The following is a 14,497-nucleotide window of genomic DNA, read 5'->3' on the forward strand; positions in this document are numbered from 1 at the left end:
AAAAAAATGAAAATAAAAAATCCATGCCAATGTCTTTTCGATTAATATTTATGCGAGCGCCAATGTGAATGCAAAAGCAAATGATTATTTTTTGTATACATATACATATATATATATATATATTTATACAACAGAAAAATAATAAGAAAAACAGCTTCAGCAACAATAGGCCACACAGCGTCCAGCAAATTGTAAATTTTTTATTAGAAATATATTTTAGTTTAGTTTATTATTTTTCATTAAATTGTGTTTCAATAGCTTACAAGAAAATAATTATACAATAAAATAATTTTTAATAAGCCACAAAAATTGCAGCCAACTGCAAATATTATTAAATTTGCTTAGGCATCAAAATATTATTAACTTCGGCTAGCCGTAGCTTTTATACCCTTGCAATAGCTTTTCAACCGGGGGTAAAAGTTTTTGTCCGGTTAGATGTAGAAAAGTCAAAACAGTGATTAGATGTTAAGTTATTATTAAATTTTATTTCAAGAGGATTTCAGAGACGAAATTTTTTAATCTCTTAGAATAGAGGAGACTACAACATTTTTACTTAACCATTGATCTCTGATACTTTTAACTATCTTATTAATCTGAAAGTTTGATGCCGTGTCGATCACATAAAAGTAGATCAAAGTTTGTGTATGCAGAAATGTTCCTTAATTCTAGATAGACTAATTTAGCAAGGGGATAAAATACAACTGCAATTATGTAAAGTTTGAAAGGGAATTAAAAAAAAAAAAAAAAAAATATTTGTGCACCATTTGGAAGAGCATATATATACATAAAAAAACATATACATCTTTAATGATATATTTATGTATATGTGTATCTCTAAACTAACAATTGCAAATATTAAGCATATTGTACAACTAAACAAAAAAGGAAAAGGATAAGCAAATGCAATTGTTGAATCGCTAGTCGTCATATTTTTTGACAATAAAAGGTGTATAATTTTTAAAATGCAAATTGAATGAATATGTAATGTGTATATACTATAGGTATACCACAGATACAGAAGCAGATGAAGTTGCAGATACAAGAAAAATATACTAAAATATATAACAGATATTAGTAGAATATATATGTAGCATATACGATATACAACATTAAAATTCAACTCCCAGTCAAAACTCAATCACTTATCCCAATTAACGGCTTCCAAATATCCCAAAAAGCCTTTAAAAAAAAAAAAAAAACTGTAAGCTAACGTCCATACAAAGATAACATTTTCTTAAACTCTATGAATACGATGGTATATACACGGCTGTTCTTATTCACAGTAGAGATCAGGAATTAAGTCAAATACTAAAAAAAAGTCAGTCCTACAGGCTGCTGTAAAGATCAAGTTAAGAGTGACCTCTGACCTCTCGAGAAGCTACTGTATAAGTACTTTTATTCACTGTCCTAAGTTTAAGGAAAGGAACTAACTAACTTTTCAATGATACACTCAGCTTATATGTAACACTCTCTCAGCTAACCAAAAGAAAACGTCAATACACTGATACCGAAAACACCACAGCAAGAATATATACTGTTAATTGGTATTGGTAATTAAAAGAAATAATTAAAGCCTAAATGAAGGAGTATGAAAGCATGATAACAAATAATAATATTGTTAAAATAAATTTGAGGAATTTGTAAAAAGGCAAACTAATGAAGCGTAAATAAATAATAATATACTTAAAAATCCTACATTCTCTCTTGTTCTCTCTCTCTAAAAAGTACATAGATAATTAAAATATTTCCCACTCTTTGTTTATACTTATATTTTTTTCATAATGTATTGCAAGTCCAATAAAACCTGACACCAATTCCAACACATGTTCATAATTCTGTAGGCTCATATTTTTTTGTGCTTATTGACACAATAATTAAGCAATTACTAAATCAAAATCAACTCATAACATACTATGTCCAAGCTAATGTGCTGCCCTACGATAGTTAAATGCGGTATATTGGTTGTGATAGTGCGCAGCTAAAAACAATAGAGAGATTCTACAAAAATGTTACAGGTAAGTAAATGAAAAAAAATATATATAAATAAACTAATAAATAAAGATATAATTTAATAATAATTATTAAATAAATAAATTATTTTATAAATAAGAAGTCAAGCCAATTTATAGTTTTTACTTTCTGCTTATAACAACGTTTGTTTTTGTTTACAAGTATTCATTGTATTAATTAAGGAAACCTCTTAAAGTTCTAAGCTATAGTGTATTACCTGACCAAAAATACTAGTCTCGCCTCGATTTACCGGTTACTAATATGCCTATTGCATATTGTTGACTCACATAATTTGTTGTGCTCGCGACTCGAATATGAATGGATTCATTATCATGGGCACAAGGAACGTGGCAGGCATCCGGAGTGCCGCATTATGACCACAAATGCGTAATATTAACCAATGGGCAGACGAGTAACGTGGTGTCCGATTCACGGTTCAGTATTTAGTCGAACGTCGAGCACTTGACTTCTTATATTATTTGCAAATATTTAGACTTCGATTTCGATTTGGGTCAACGACATGTTGGCCGGGATAATACTGGCCAGCTGGCTGGTAATATTATGGATATACTTTCTGTGGAGCCGCAGACGCTATTATAAGGCCGCCTGGCAACTGAGAGGACCTGTGGGTTGGCCATTTATTGGCATGGGACTGCAAATGATGAATCCGCAGAGTGAGTGCATAAAATTTATTTTATAAACATTTTAATTCAATTAAAAAAACAATTAAAATCTTTATAATTATAAAAAAAAGATCTTGAATGCATTGTATTTGTTAAAATTAATGGTCTTGTTAACAAAATCGTTTCTGAAATTATCACTTTATTTAAGTGACGGTAAGGCTTGGATTTTATTTTTTTGACGACAATTTGGCACAAGCTCCTGCAAATCAGAATTCCAAATTATCAATGAAAGTAAGAGCTTACATAGTAGATTAACTTCCGTGTGATTTACGTCGCTTAATTTATCTCTGTATGACACTGCTGATCGAAACTAAAGCTGTTGGATCAAATTTACATCTACACTAAACTAAGAGAACTACATTCACGAATAATAAAGAGCAAACAAATTTAAGATAAGTTCAACAGCGATAACCATTTTTTAAAAAGTTCTGAAGACCGCTTTAGGGTGGCAATTTATATTCCTATAATGGTTTTTTTTAAAGCGAGGTAAGCACATTTCATTCAAAGTTATCTCAGCTGTAAAAGGTATAGATGCCAATTCTCAATTTATACAAATGATTTAGTTGAAGAGGATTTACGTGAGGAAATTCGAATTGTAGTATTTTGCATCAAATTTATTTATGTTAGACTCTTATCTATCTGTCTGTACGAACAAAATATCTCAAAGATGGTAAAACTAGAAGAAAAACAAGTGGGAAAGGCTAAAGTCGAGATCCCGACCATAGGATACCCGTTATTTATTTCAATATATATAAAAGTTCTTTTAAGAAATTACTACCTAATACTTTAAGGTGATTGTATTGAAATAATAACTTTATTAATAACTTTGGTAAGCTATTACTTCCGTTCTACTTGTCTGATGTGGCTGCGGTTAAGTCAGATTATAGATAATTTTAATAGATAACGTTAATTACCATAAAAACTGTATTATCTTAAAATCTATGGGTGTGGTGGTCTTTCGAGGTTTGTCTCTGAGATCCTTTTGTTTATACAGACGCACAGACGGTCTTTTGTGATTTGCGGAGGCGAATGGGGGCTTGTCCTTTTACTTATTTTTTAAGTAACGGGTATAATGATGTAAAATTATTGCAAAAATGGTAAAAACTAGAAGAATCAAATGAAATAGTTAGAGTCCTTTAATCGGACTAATTTGCCTGATCAAGTTTCCCTTCCCTTACTACATTAAGCATCTTATGTTGGGTCAGGACACCATGCAATTGTTTGGATCCCAATATCCTGTTCGGGTAGGTCCGAATTTTTTTGTAAAAATCTTATACGATAATAGTATATATCATAATTAATTGCATTAAAATTTATATATGTTTTACAAGAGTAGTCAAAGCGCAACTTAATGAGACTTGTAGCCTTTCTACAGTACATGGATGGTCTCTCACACAAGTATAAGGCACCCTTCATCTCCTGGATGGGCACCAATTGCTTTCTCTACGTCAACGATCCGCTGACTGTGGAACAAATCTTCAATTCGAGCCACTGCACCAACAAGGGTGACTTCTATCGCTTTATGAGCTCAGCCATTGGCGATGGTCTCTTTACATCCAGCTGTAAGCCGTAATAAAATTCATTTGCTATATACGTGTACATAAGGAACTGATGTCATTGTTATTCTCAGCGCCACGTTGGCAAAAGCATCGTCGACTCATCAATCCCGCCTTTGGTCGTCAGATTCTGTGCAATTTTCTGCCCATTTTCAATGCCGAGTCGGCAGTGTTGCTAAAGAAACTTGAAGTGGAGGGCGTGCAACAGAACAAAAGCCTCGAGATTTATGTTATACTCAAGAAGATTGTCCTGGAGGCCGCTTGCCGTAAGTAAAGCCCGGTTTCAGAGGATACATCTATGTGTACTTCCTTTCTTTTCCAATAGAGACAACAATGGGCAAGAAAATGAACTTTCAGCATGATGGTTCCATGGCCATCTTTGAGGCATACAGTGGGTGAGTTATCTTTAACAAGACTTCAGTTCTTTAGAGTAAAATCTCCGACTACTATATTATATGTTTGGACAATAGGTCGAATATTAAATATAGCGCTGTACAATAAAATCAAATCTTCAGCGAGTCAATTTTAAGTTTTTATCTTCTTATTACAATAAAATTACAGAAATTATAACTTTTAACAATCTCAAACTGAATTGACGGCAACCGATTTTTTCGGAAATATGTTAAAAAATTCAAAGCTCGGCAACTAAATCTGTATTTTCCTTGAATAGTATCACAGTTGGAATATATACTTATAAAATTAAAAATGCAAAGTTCACATTTTTTGTTTGTTATTTTATGTGATGGTATGCAACTCTGGGTGGACTCAGGAAGTTAAAAATATGCCCCCCTGCCTACGCCCTTGCATGTTGGTATACCTATTAGCTAATTAGAATCTTGCAGCTTCTCCTAGCCATTCAGTCATGGCTAAAAGATTGCGATAAGAGTTGGAATTGGTTTTGTGGTAGATGAGGGATATAGAAATTCAAGTTTGCTATTGCTTCTCATTTTAAAATTGCCACATCTCGTTTGCAGCATAACGGAAGTGTGCGTGAAACGAATGCTATCACCTTGGCTATACCCAGAGCTCATCTATCGCTGGTCTCGACTCTTTGACCGGCAACAGAAGGTCGTCGGTGTGCTCTTTGGCTTTGTGGAACAGGTAAGTTGGCTCCCCCAACCCCATTGAGTTGTTGCTACATTTCGCATCAATTGGCAGCTATTGCAGCCCGCCGTTTCAGTAGTGGGCGTGGAGGATTTTGATGCGAGCCAGCAGCTGGAGCAACCGCAAAATCAGCAGCAGCGCAGCAAGTCAAAGTCAATATTCATTGAGCAGGTGCGAGAGCATGTGGAACGTGGACAGCAAATGAGCTGGCAGGATGTACGAGATGAGGCCAATGTAATTATTGCCGCGGTAAGTTCAAGTCAATGATATGGCCAATGATTTTGCTCATAAAACTCAAACCGTTGTTTATCAAATTGCGGCACAATGTCGCCTTCTTCGTAGTCAACAAGATAACAAAGACCTTGTTCATAGTCTTTCGCTGGAGCTGAGAAAGTAGTTTTTGACTCTAGTAGGATACCCGTTACTTATTTCAATATATATCAAAGTACATTATAGAAATTACTTGTAGTACTTTAATAACATTAATTCGCCGAAATTGCCGTTCTACTTGTCTGACTTTGATACGATTCAGTGGGATAATAGATAATAATTATAGATAACGTTAATTACCACAAAAAACGTTTTATCTTTAAAACTGTGGGTGTGGTGTTTTTTTGCAATTTGCGGTGGCGGAAGAGGGCGTGTCAAAAATTTAAAATAAACTTGACCTGCTCTAACGCCTTTGGAGTCTGTGTGTGAAAGTCTGGTATCCTTATTTCTTATAGTCTCTGAAATCTAGGCGCTCACACAGACGGGCGGACGGACGGACGGACGGACAGACGGACAGACCCACATGGCTATATCGTTTCGGCTTTTGATGCTGATCATGAATATATATACAATATACCCTTTACTTATTTTTTAAGTAACGGGTATAACAAACATCAACAACACATAGCAAATGTGCTGCTTTGAATTGAGGCGTTAAACACAAATAATTTATAATCCACCTCGCGGAATTAATAGTATAATTTTTGTAATCGGAAGAAAAGAGGATTGAAATGAGAATACAATTCGGGGCAGAGCCTCTGAAAAGAGCCAATTGAAGTTCTTTTTGAATAATTCCTGGTAAGAACCTATAAGCCTTAGTGATCTCTTCAAACAATAGAAAGATAGTCAGCTTATGGGAAATCGCAAGTATAACTTATGATGTTGTTATAGTTTTTAGGTACTCTCAATATCGAGGAAGAAATGCAGTTCAAAGACAAGGAGTATTTTCTTTAAAAGGAAGCCCAGGGAAATATTAGAAACTCTAATAAGACACGTTTTGAAAAATGCAATTAATTACATTTCTGTTACTCCCTTCTAGACCTTTGAAACAACATCGACGGCATTGTACTTTACCATATTGTGCTTGGCAATGCATCCAGAGTATCAGGAGAAGTTGTTTGAAGAGCTTTGTGCTGAGCTGCCGGATCATGGGGACATCACTATGGAGCAGCTAGAGCGTCTTAGCTACACGGAGATGGTCATTAACGAGTCGATGCGTCTGTTTGCACCTGTTCCCATGGTGTTGCGCCAAGCTGGACAGGATCTGCAGCTACGACGGGATGATGGCGAATATGTGATACCTGCGGGGACACAGATTGGCATCGATATCTACAACATGCAGCGGGACGAACGAGTTTGGGGTCCATTGGCGAGAAAATACAATCCGGATGCGCATTTTGGACCAGATGCGAAACCGCGTCATGCCTTTGCCTTTGTGCCATTCACCAAGGGATTGCGAATGTGCATCGGCTATAGATATGCTCTCATGCTGATGAAATTGCTTTTGGCCAAGATCTTTCGTAGCTATCGCATCCACACAGAGGCCCAGTTGGAGCAGCTGTTGGTAAAGGGGAATATATCGTTGAAGCTGAAGGAATATCCACTGTGTCGCGTCGAACGAAGGTAACAAGACCTGACCTAACGAGCACCTGACCCAACTAGCCCACCTCGTATCCATCTGAGTGGTGCTCAATCAAATTGTACCAGTTTGTTGCAATTTTCCAATTAAAAATGTAATTTTTGTTGCATTTTCTCTTAGTTATTAATTGAATCTCATCAAACTTGCACAATAATTCACTTTTGTCGAGAGCTTCGATAGCATTTACTTTTGCTTTCGATGTTGCCACTCCTCACTCAAATGAATCCTTGGCTTGCTTCATGGCCAGTTATGATATCGCCATACACTGCGTATACGTAACGCAACGTAATTGATTTAATTACATTGGACTGTTGCAAAATGATTCTAAAGTAATCAGAAAATTGCGTCAATATTGTAAACTTTGTTTGCACTCAGCAATTTACATCAATGCATATACAGACACTTGCAAGTATGTGCGTATACGTAATGCAAACTACTTCATATAGTGTACATTGCCTTCGAGAGCTAAAGGTCTTCATCAACTAGTTGCTCCGCTTAATTTAATACACGATAAATCGAAATATCAGTTATCTTTTGAGTAACTTTATTACAATAACAATTTAATATTCTCGACGTGACAGTTTTTGTTCCATTTATGTTAATTGTTATTTTGTAAATTATATTTATCAAATGTTATTAAATTGATATTAAACAGCTCGTTGAATAAAAAACTTGAATTCGGCCTATTGTGCTTCTCTTTTCCTAAAATTATTTTAGATGCTTGTTTTGGAAACTTGATCAGAATATATAAATATATTCAGAGACTATAAGATCCCAATGGCGTTGGAGCAGATCAAGTTTGTTTTGAATTTTTGACACGCCTCCATCCGGTCTCGCAAATCGCGAAAAACCATCACACCCACAGTACTTAAGATAGAAAGTTTTTTATGGTAATTAACTTTATATATTAATAATATATATTATCTCACTAACCACAGCAAGATCGGACAAGTAGAACGGCAGTAATAGCTAACCAAAGTTATTAAAAATTAAGGCAATACAAGCACCCAAAAGTATGCAGTAGTTTTTATTAGGTAGTAATTTCTATAAAGTACTTTAATATATATTAAAATAAGTAATGGGCATTTTATGGTCGGGATCTCGACTATAGCCTTTCCGACTAGTTTTTCTTTTTAATTTCTCTAGAAATGATATTACATAATTTGACTGAAATTTTTCAATATATAGTAAATATTTGTAGTACAATATTTTAAATTACTTAATAGAATATTCATAGAACATAAAAGTACTATATATCTATACATTTAATTTTATTTTCACAATTTAATATTGTATTTTAAATTTAATTCAGTTATTGATTTTTGCTGATACAATTCAAAATTCATTCTTCTGCATTTTTTAATAAATCTCTCTTTCTGTCTCAGTAAGTAACTTCTTATGTGGCAGTTGCTATTCAGACTTTTGAATAAATTGCCGCTGTCATTGGCCCCCTCGTCTTTAGTCACCCCTTCAGCTGTCACGGTTGCAGCCCAGGATGCATAATTCAATGGTAGTCATCCTGCGTCCTTTATCCTTGGTCCATCCGCTTTCTTGACAGGATTCGACTGCAACGGAAACCCCACAATGCGTAAGTACGAGAAAATTATGTAATAAACGAGTCTGAGACTCGTTAACGCTTCAGCAGACAGTCGAAGGCATAAACAGAAGATGTAGAAAATATGTGGGAAGGGGGCGTGGCCTTACTGTAATCACAACATTAATCTAATACTCGCATTTAGTGCGGCCGACGGGCATTCAACTTAATAATAGCTTTTAAATGCTCTGAAATAAGTAATTAAATCATTTCCAACAAATCAAACGGGAAGGCCAAAAGGCGGCTCAATTCAATGAGGTGGTAGAACTTTTGAATACCCTGTAATTACTCAATGAGGTCTTTTGCCTGGATAAAATAAAAAACTGCTTATTTCTCTTGTCCTACGTTCTATGGTATACTACTTGGATTACCCTAAGGATTGCTTATAGGGTCTAACCAAGTCGAGCATTCTTTCGCTTGCTTTTGACCCTGTTTCTGGCTTCTGGTCTGGCTTATTATTAATGAGCAAAAGTTTAGCAAGTTTTCAATTAGTTATGCGCCTTCCATACGGTGACTTGGCGCATAATCAAGACAAACGTAAGGATTATAATAAAATATTTAGGTGGGTTCTAGTCCAGTTGAGTTGAGTTGAGTTAATTGACTAGCAGTCCAGTTTGTTTGTATAACTAGCCGTGGCACTTCGATTAAGCCACCTCTGTGGCCGTTACGCTCTCTTGGCCAGCTAATGTGATTAACCAAGCAGTCGTTGCCAACATTCTTCACCATCTACGTGAAAGATGAAGAGTCAAAAGGTTGAAACAGGCAATTGCCATAAGGTTGCCACTGGCAAAAGCCAACTCAACATGTAATGCGGTTTTAATGACTGCACAAGTATTATAACGACCCAAGCATATTCAAATGTGCAGCTAATTGGATTGCAACCAATCTAAAACAGAATTACAATTATTACGGTTCAGCAAAAAACTCAATCAGGTGGCGAGTATTTCATAATAAGCTGCTTGTTTATATTTTTATGTAATTTTTATCTAGTTAACCTTGCTTAAATTGTTTTTGTTAAAGGTGTACTAACCTTACTCAAGCTAATTTTACTGTAAAATAAAGTTCGATTAACTTAAATCTCTTAAATTTTGTAAAGTTAATCTTACTTATTATAACCCAATTTATCCTGATTTAATTTAACCCAAATTATACAAAAATAATCTAACTTTAACATTAACTTTAGCCAATTATTTACTTTTTCGATTACTATAATTAAACAAAACATCATTATTTTGAGAAAGATTCATTAAAAAGTAAAAAATCCTCGAAATTTGGCTTTTGGGTCAAACCATCGAACTATACCATTTCCAAAATTTTTGACTTTGGCAGTCCTGATTTAAATTTTATTGCTTCATAATGTTGATGTTAGATGTATTATCTTATCGAGTATGTTCTATTTACTTTTAGCATTTAGAAAGTTAGAAAATCGAAATAGCAATGCAAATTATTGTAGTTGTTGAATTGCTTTTGAAACATATTCTTGTACTGCTTTTAACAATTTTGTTTCAACGTTAAAATTTATTACTCGCACACTTACACACTTACTCACACAGAAGCAGTGCAATAACACTGTATGTGTTAATTACAATTAAACATTTAGCATTGCGGCTCCGCATGTGCGTTAACTGTGGACAATCAATAACACAAATGTAGCTGCCTTCTCAGGTCGTGTGGAAAAACCGCATTAACACTCACTAGAAATGGGCAAGAATGTCGTGACACGAATGGACAGAAGTAAAGCACTGTGATAAAATAGATTTAAGAAAGTACTACATCCAAGGAATAAAACAATTGATGCTACTTATCTTTAAATACAATAATAATAATTATTATTATTCATTATTTATTATTATTATTTTTATTATTTTCTTTTTAAATTTGCTCTCGAAGTGTGTTTGGGTTGTTTGTTCTCTGTCACGAACGCATCTCTGTAGCACAGCAGCAACTGTTGCTGTCGTTGATGTTGTTGCCGGTTTCAGTTGCAACAATTGTGGGCCTAATTAAGTTTACTTTCGTTTTTACGAGACATTCGTGTGCTTTTGGTGCAAGCGAAATCTTTGTGGAAAACAAATTGCAAATGGGAAAATGAGCTGACGACCCTTCAGCGACCCTCTTGACGATCCTGTTGGCGAATGTTAATGCTAATTGTTATTGTAGTTTGATGTGCATGTGCAAGTGAGTTAAGCAAGTAAGTGTGTGAGTGGGAAGATTGCGAGCTCTTTGGGTTACGAACCTAAAGTGCCAAACGATTTACCTCAAATTGAATTTGGCCAAACACGCGTATGTGAGTCAGTTCAATGCAAGCAGACAACTTGAAACACTTAACTCAATTTGAAGCCGCCAAAAGTTTTTGGCCAACATCTGCGGCTGGAAACTTATGCATTGATTCGAGCAGAACGAACTCAACTATTTTCGTAGGCGTCAACTGAAATCAAAGCAAAAATATTTAACAAAATTGCATTAAAAAGTTACTCAAAGCCCATGACAAACTGTTCGCATTTGTCTACAACTTTTACTTGGCTTAGTTTTGCTCCTTTTTAGGCCTTGCCCCAAAGTGGATACCAAGGATACAACTTTGTAACAAGTTGCATTCCGAATTGCCATTATTAAGTTCAAACAAGAATTGAAGAATGTATTTTCAGTGTACTTAAAGCAAAACTGTATAGTAAACTGTTTCTGAGCTTGGTTTATTGACTTTGCCGAGGCATATCATTACAAGGATTAAAAAAATGTGTATCACTTGGTCAAGAGCATGAATCCATTACATTAATTTTGATATTTTACTATCTATCATTTTATTTAAGCTTACTTGGAAAACAAAGGAAACTAATTTATAACATCATTAGCACTCATAAGTTAGATTCCTTATAAATTAATCAATTAAGAAAATTCACTAATTTGGTCGCTTAAAATTGTTAACTAACTGTTGTTTCCCAATGTTAATGTCGTAACATTTTGTCAAAAACTTAATCCCACATAAATGCATCCATTCCTTATAAATTTATCAATAAAGAAAATAAAATAATTTTGTCGCTTATAATATATTTTTCTCACTATATTTCCCGATACTAATGTCCAAACATTTTTCCGAAACTTATTCCCACATCAATCCATCTTCTTCAAAATATTAGAGGCTTGAAGCTTTAACTAAAAGACCTTCTAGAAGTCTTTCACCTTTTTTAAGTTTTCTTATATTTCTCAACAATTTGAGAATTCGATAAAAATAAATTAAGATGAACCTTGTGTTACAGGAGTATTTAAGCCGTCTTGCGAACTTAAGGCTTACTCTATGATTTGCAGCGCCGAACCGAACTTATACCAAAATTTTGGGGCTTTAATTCACAAATAGAGTCAGTACGATTAGTAGTACCGCAGTAAACGTATTTTTATGCCCGTTACTTAAAAAACAAGTAAAAGGGTATATTGTGTTCGTTGGAATTTATGTAACAGGGAGAAGGGGGCATCTCCAACCCTATAAAGTATATAAATTTTTGATCAGCATCAACAGCCGAGACTATATAGCTATGTGTGTCTGTCCGTCTGTCCGTCCGTCCGTCTGTTCGTCTGTTCGTCTGTATAAACAAAAGGATCTCAGAGACTAAAAGAGATAGAGTAACCAAATTTGGCACACAGATTTCTATAGACCCCACGCAGATCAAGTTAGTTTTAAATTTAAGCCACGCCCCCCTCTGCCCCCGAAAATCGCGAAATGCCACCACCCCCCATAGTTTTCAAGTTAATACGTTTTTTATGGAAATTAACATTATCTACTAATATTATCTATAATCTCACTTAACCGCAGCAACATCGGACAAGGAGAACGGCAGTTATATCTAACAAAAGTTATTAATAATTAATTAAATACAATCAATACACCTAAAAGTATGCAGTAGTTTTTATTAGGTAGTAATTTCTATAAAGTACTTTAATATATATTAAAATAAGTAACGGGTATCCTATGGTTGGGATCTCGACTATAGCCTCTTCCGCTAGTTTTAATTTTCAAATGAGCTTTTCTTGCCATTATCTAATAGAGTGACAACTTTTATTGTTTGCTCATTGACAAATTGTTTTGTGCAGCAGTCAAATAAAACAAAATGTAAACTTTCAATGGAAAAAAGAATAAATGTAATGGGAAAAGAGAAAACTTTGTAATGGGAAACTCAAAACTGGGAACTGGGAACGCCGTCAAAGTGTTGCGAATATGTGGGAGTTGGGGAATCGAAGCGAACAAAGTTTAAATAGCAACAAAAACAGTGTGGGCGGTACTGGATGACGGTGCTAGGTCTGCCAGTGACTGTAATGGGCTCCTCTCAGTCCATACCACCCCATTCCGTGCTAGTTGTCGTGTCAGTTGGCAAACTTTTCACTGTTTCGGCCGTCGCCTGCGGCTGCAGCAGCGTCGCATAAATTAGCAAACATGAAGCGAGCGATGCGCGTGACTGTTGCCTGTTGAACAATCTCCTTTGACCCACTTACCCTTCCCCTTTTCCAGTCGCAGTCACAGTCACAGTTACAGTCTCAACCACAGCCCCTTTGCCACTCATTCCCCGGTACGCATACAAATGACTCACTGATTGAGTCTCTGTGCCTGGTTCTGTTGCGCACTTGGACTCTGCAAATTAGCCGTGTTCGTGTGGTCCAGCACGGCCAATGTTAAAATCCACTAACAGCCATTTCCCTCCGCTCCCCACTTCCCACTAAATTCTCTCCTGCATTCCCCCTCATTTGCAATTAAAGGCTCTCAGCGGTGTTTGCCGAAAAATGGCCAACGCAATTAATTAAAAACTTTTCTGCCAAAACTGCAAGGACAGCAGCTGCTGTTTTAGGATGAAGAGCGTATGGCACTTGCCCTTCAATTCGACTGTGAATGAGTTTATGTAGATCAAGCTCTAAAAATATATTTATTTTTGGTTGGAAAATAACTAATACAAAAGCGCACATGTGTGTGACACGTTAAATTAAATTGCGCATACGACAGGTAGGTCAGCGGAAAAATAAGCATTTTGAATTTGCGATTAAATTGTCTATCAAATAAAAATAGAAAGTCGCAGCTTAAATAAATACCAAACACTATAAAAGAGAATAAACTAGAGAATAGTTGAACTTAAATTGGCAATCGACAAAACCTGTCGCAATATTTGCAAAAATATATATTCAAAATTATTTTAAAATCTTATATTTTTGATCTTGACATTATTAAATTGAAAAATTTTTATGTTTGTACAAATTGTTCAAATTTTATTTAAATATTTCAAATTTATTTAAGTATTTGGGTACTGTAAAAACATTATAAATTCAAATATATTTAACACACACTTAATTAATTATTTCAGGAGATTATCAACTATATATTTCATAAGTGTAATTAAGTAATATATTATTTAAATAGAAATTTATTAATGTTATTAAAACTAAGTATATCTTTAAATAAATACATCAAATATTTTGGGGTAATTTCTTGTTAAAATCTCAATTGAAGAGTATATTTATATTTAGCCAGACGCCAGATGGAGCAATAAAAATTAAGGACATCTGCCTCAAAGTATCTCGAGATACTCACTCAAAGAATGATATGTAGTACATATGTAGCATAATTTCAGTTTTCATTACGCATACGCCTTTGAGTAATTAAATTAAT

General features: G+C 34.7%; 1 protein-coding gene across 1 annotated transcript; it reads left to right on the plus strand.

The window, feature by feature from the left end:
• The first annotated feature begins 2,486 nt into the window (after positions 1 to 2,486).
• On the plus strand, positions 2,487 to 7,371 carry LOC117790694 (probable cytochrome P450 313b1). The gene is made up of 7 exons (XM_034630224.1): positions 2,487 to 2,684; positions 4,058 to 4,255; positions 4,324 to 4,515; positions 4,575 to 4,644; positions 5,224 to 5,350; positions 5,408 to 5,602; positions 6,663 to 7,371. Exons 1-7 carry the CDS (start codon positions 2,531 to 2,533, stop codon positions 7,248 to 7,250), a joined length of 1,524 nt encoding a protein of 507 aa, XP_034486115.1. The 5' UTR covers positions 2,487 to 2,530; the 3' UTR covers positions 7,251 to 7,371.
• Positions 7,372 to 14,497: the final 7,126 nt, after the last annotated feature.

The sequence above is a fragment of the Drosophila innubila genome, assembly GCF_004354385.1.
Source record: "Drosophila innubila isolate TH190305 chromosome 3R unlocalized genomic scaffold, UK_Dinn_1.0 2_E_3R, whole genome shotgun sequence".
Lineage (NCBI taxonomy): Eukaryota > Metazoa > Arthropoda > Insecta > Diptera > Drosophilidae > Drosophila > Drosophila innubila.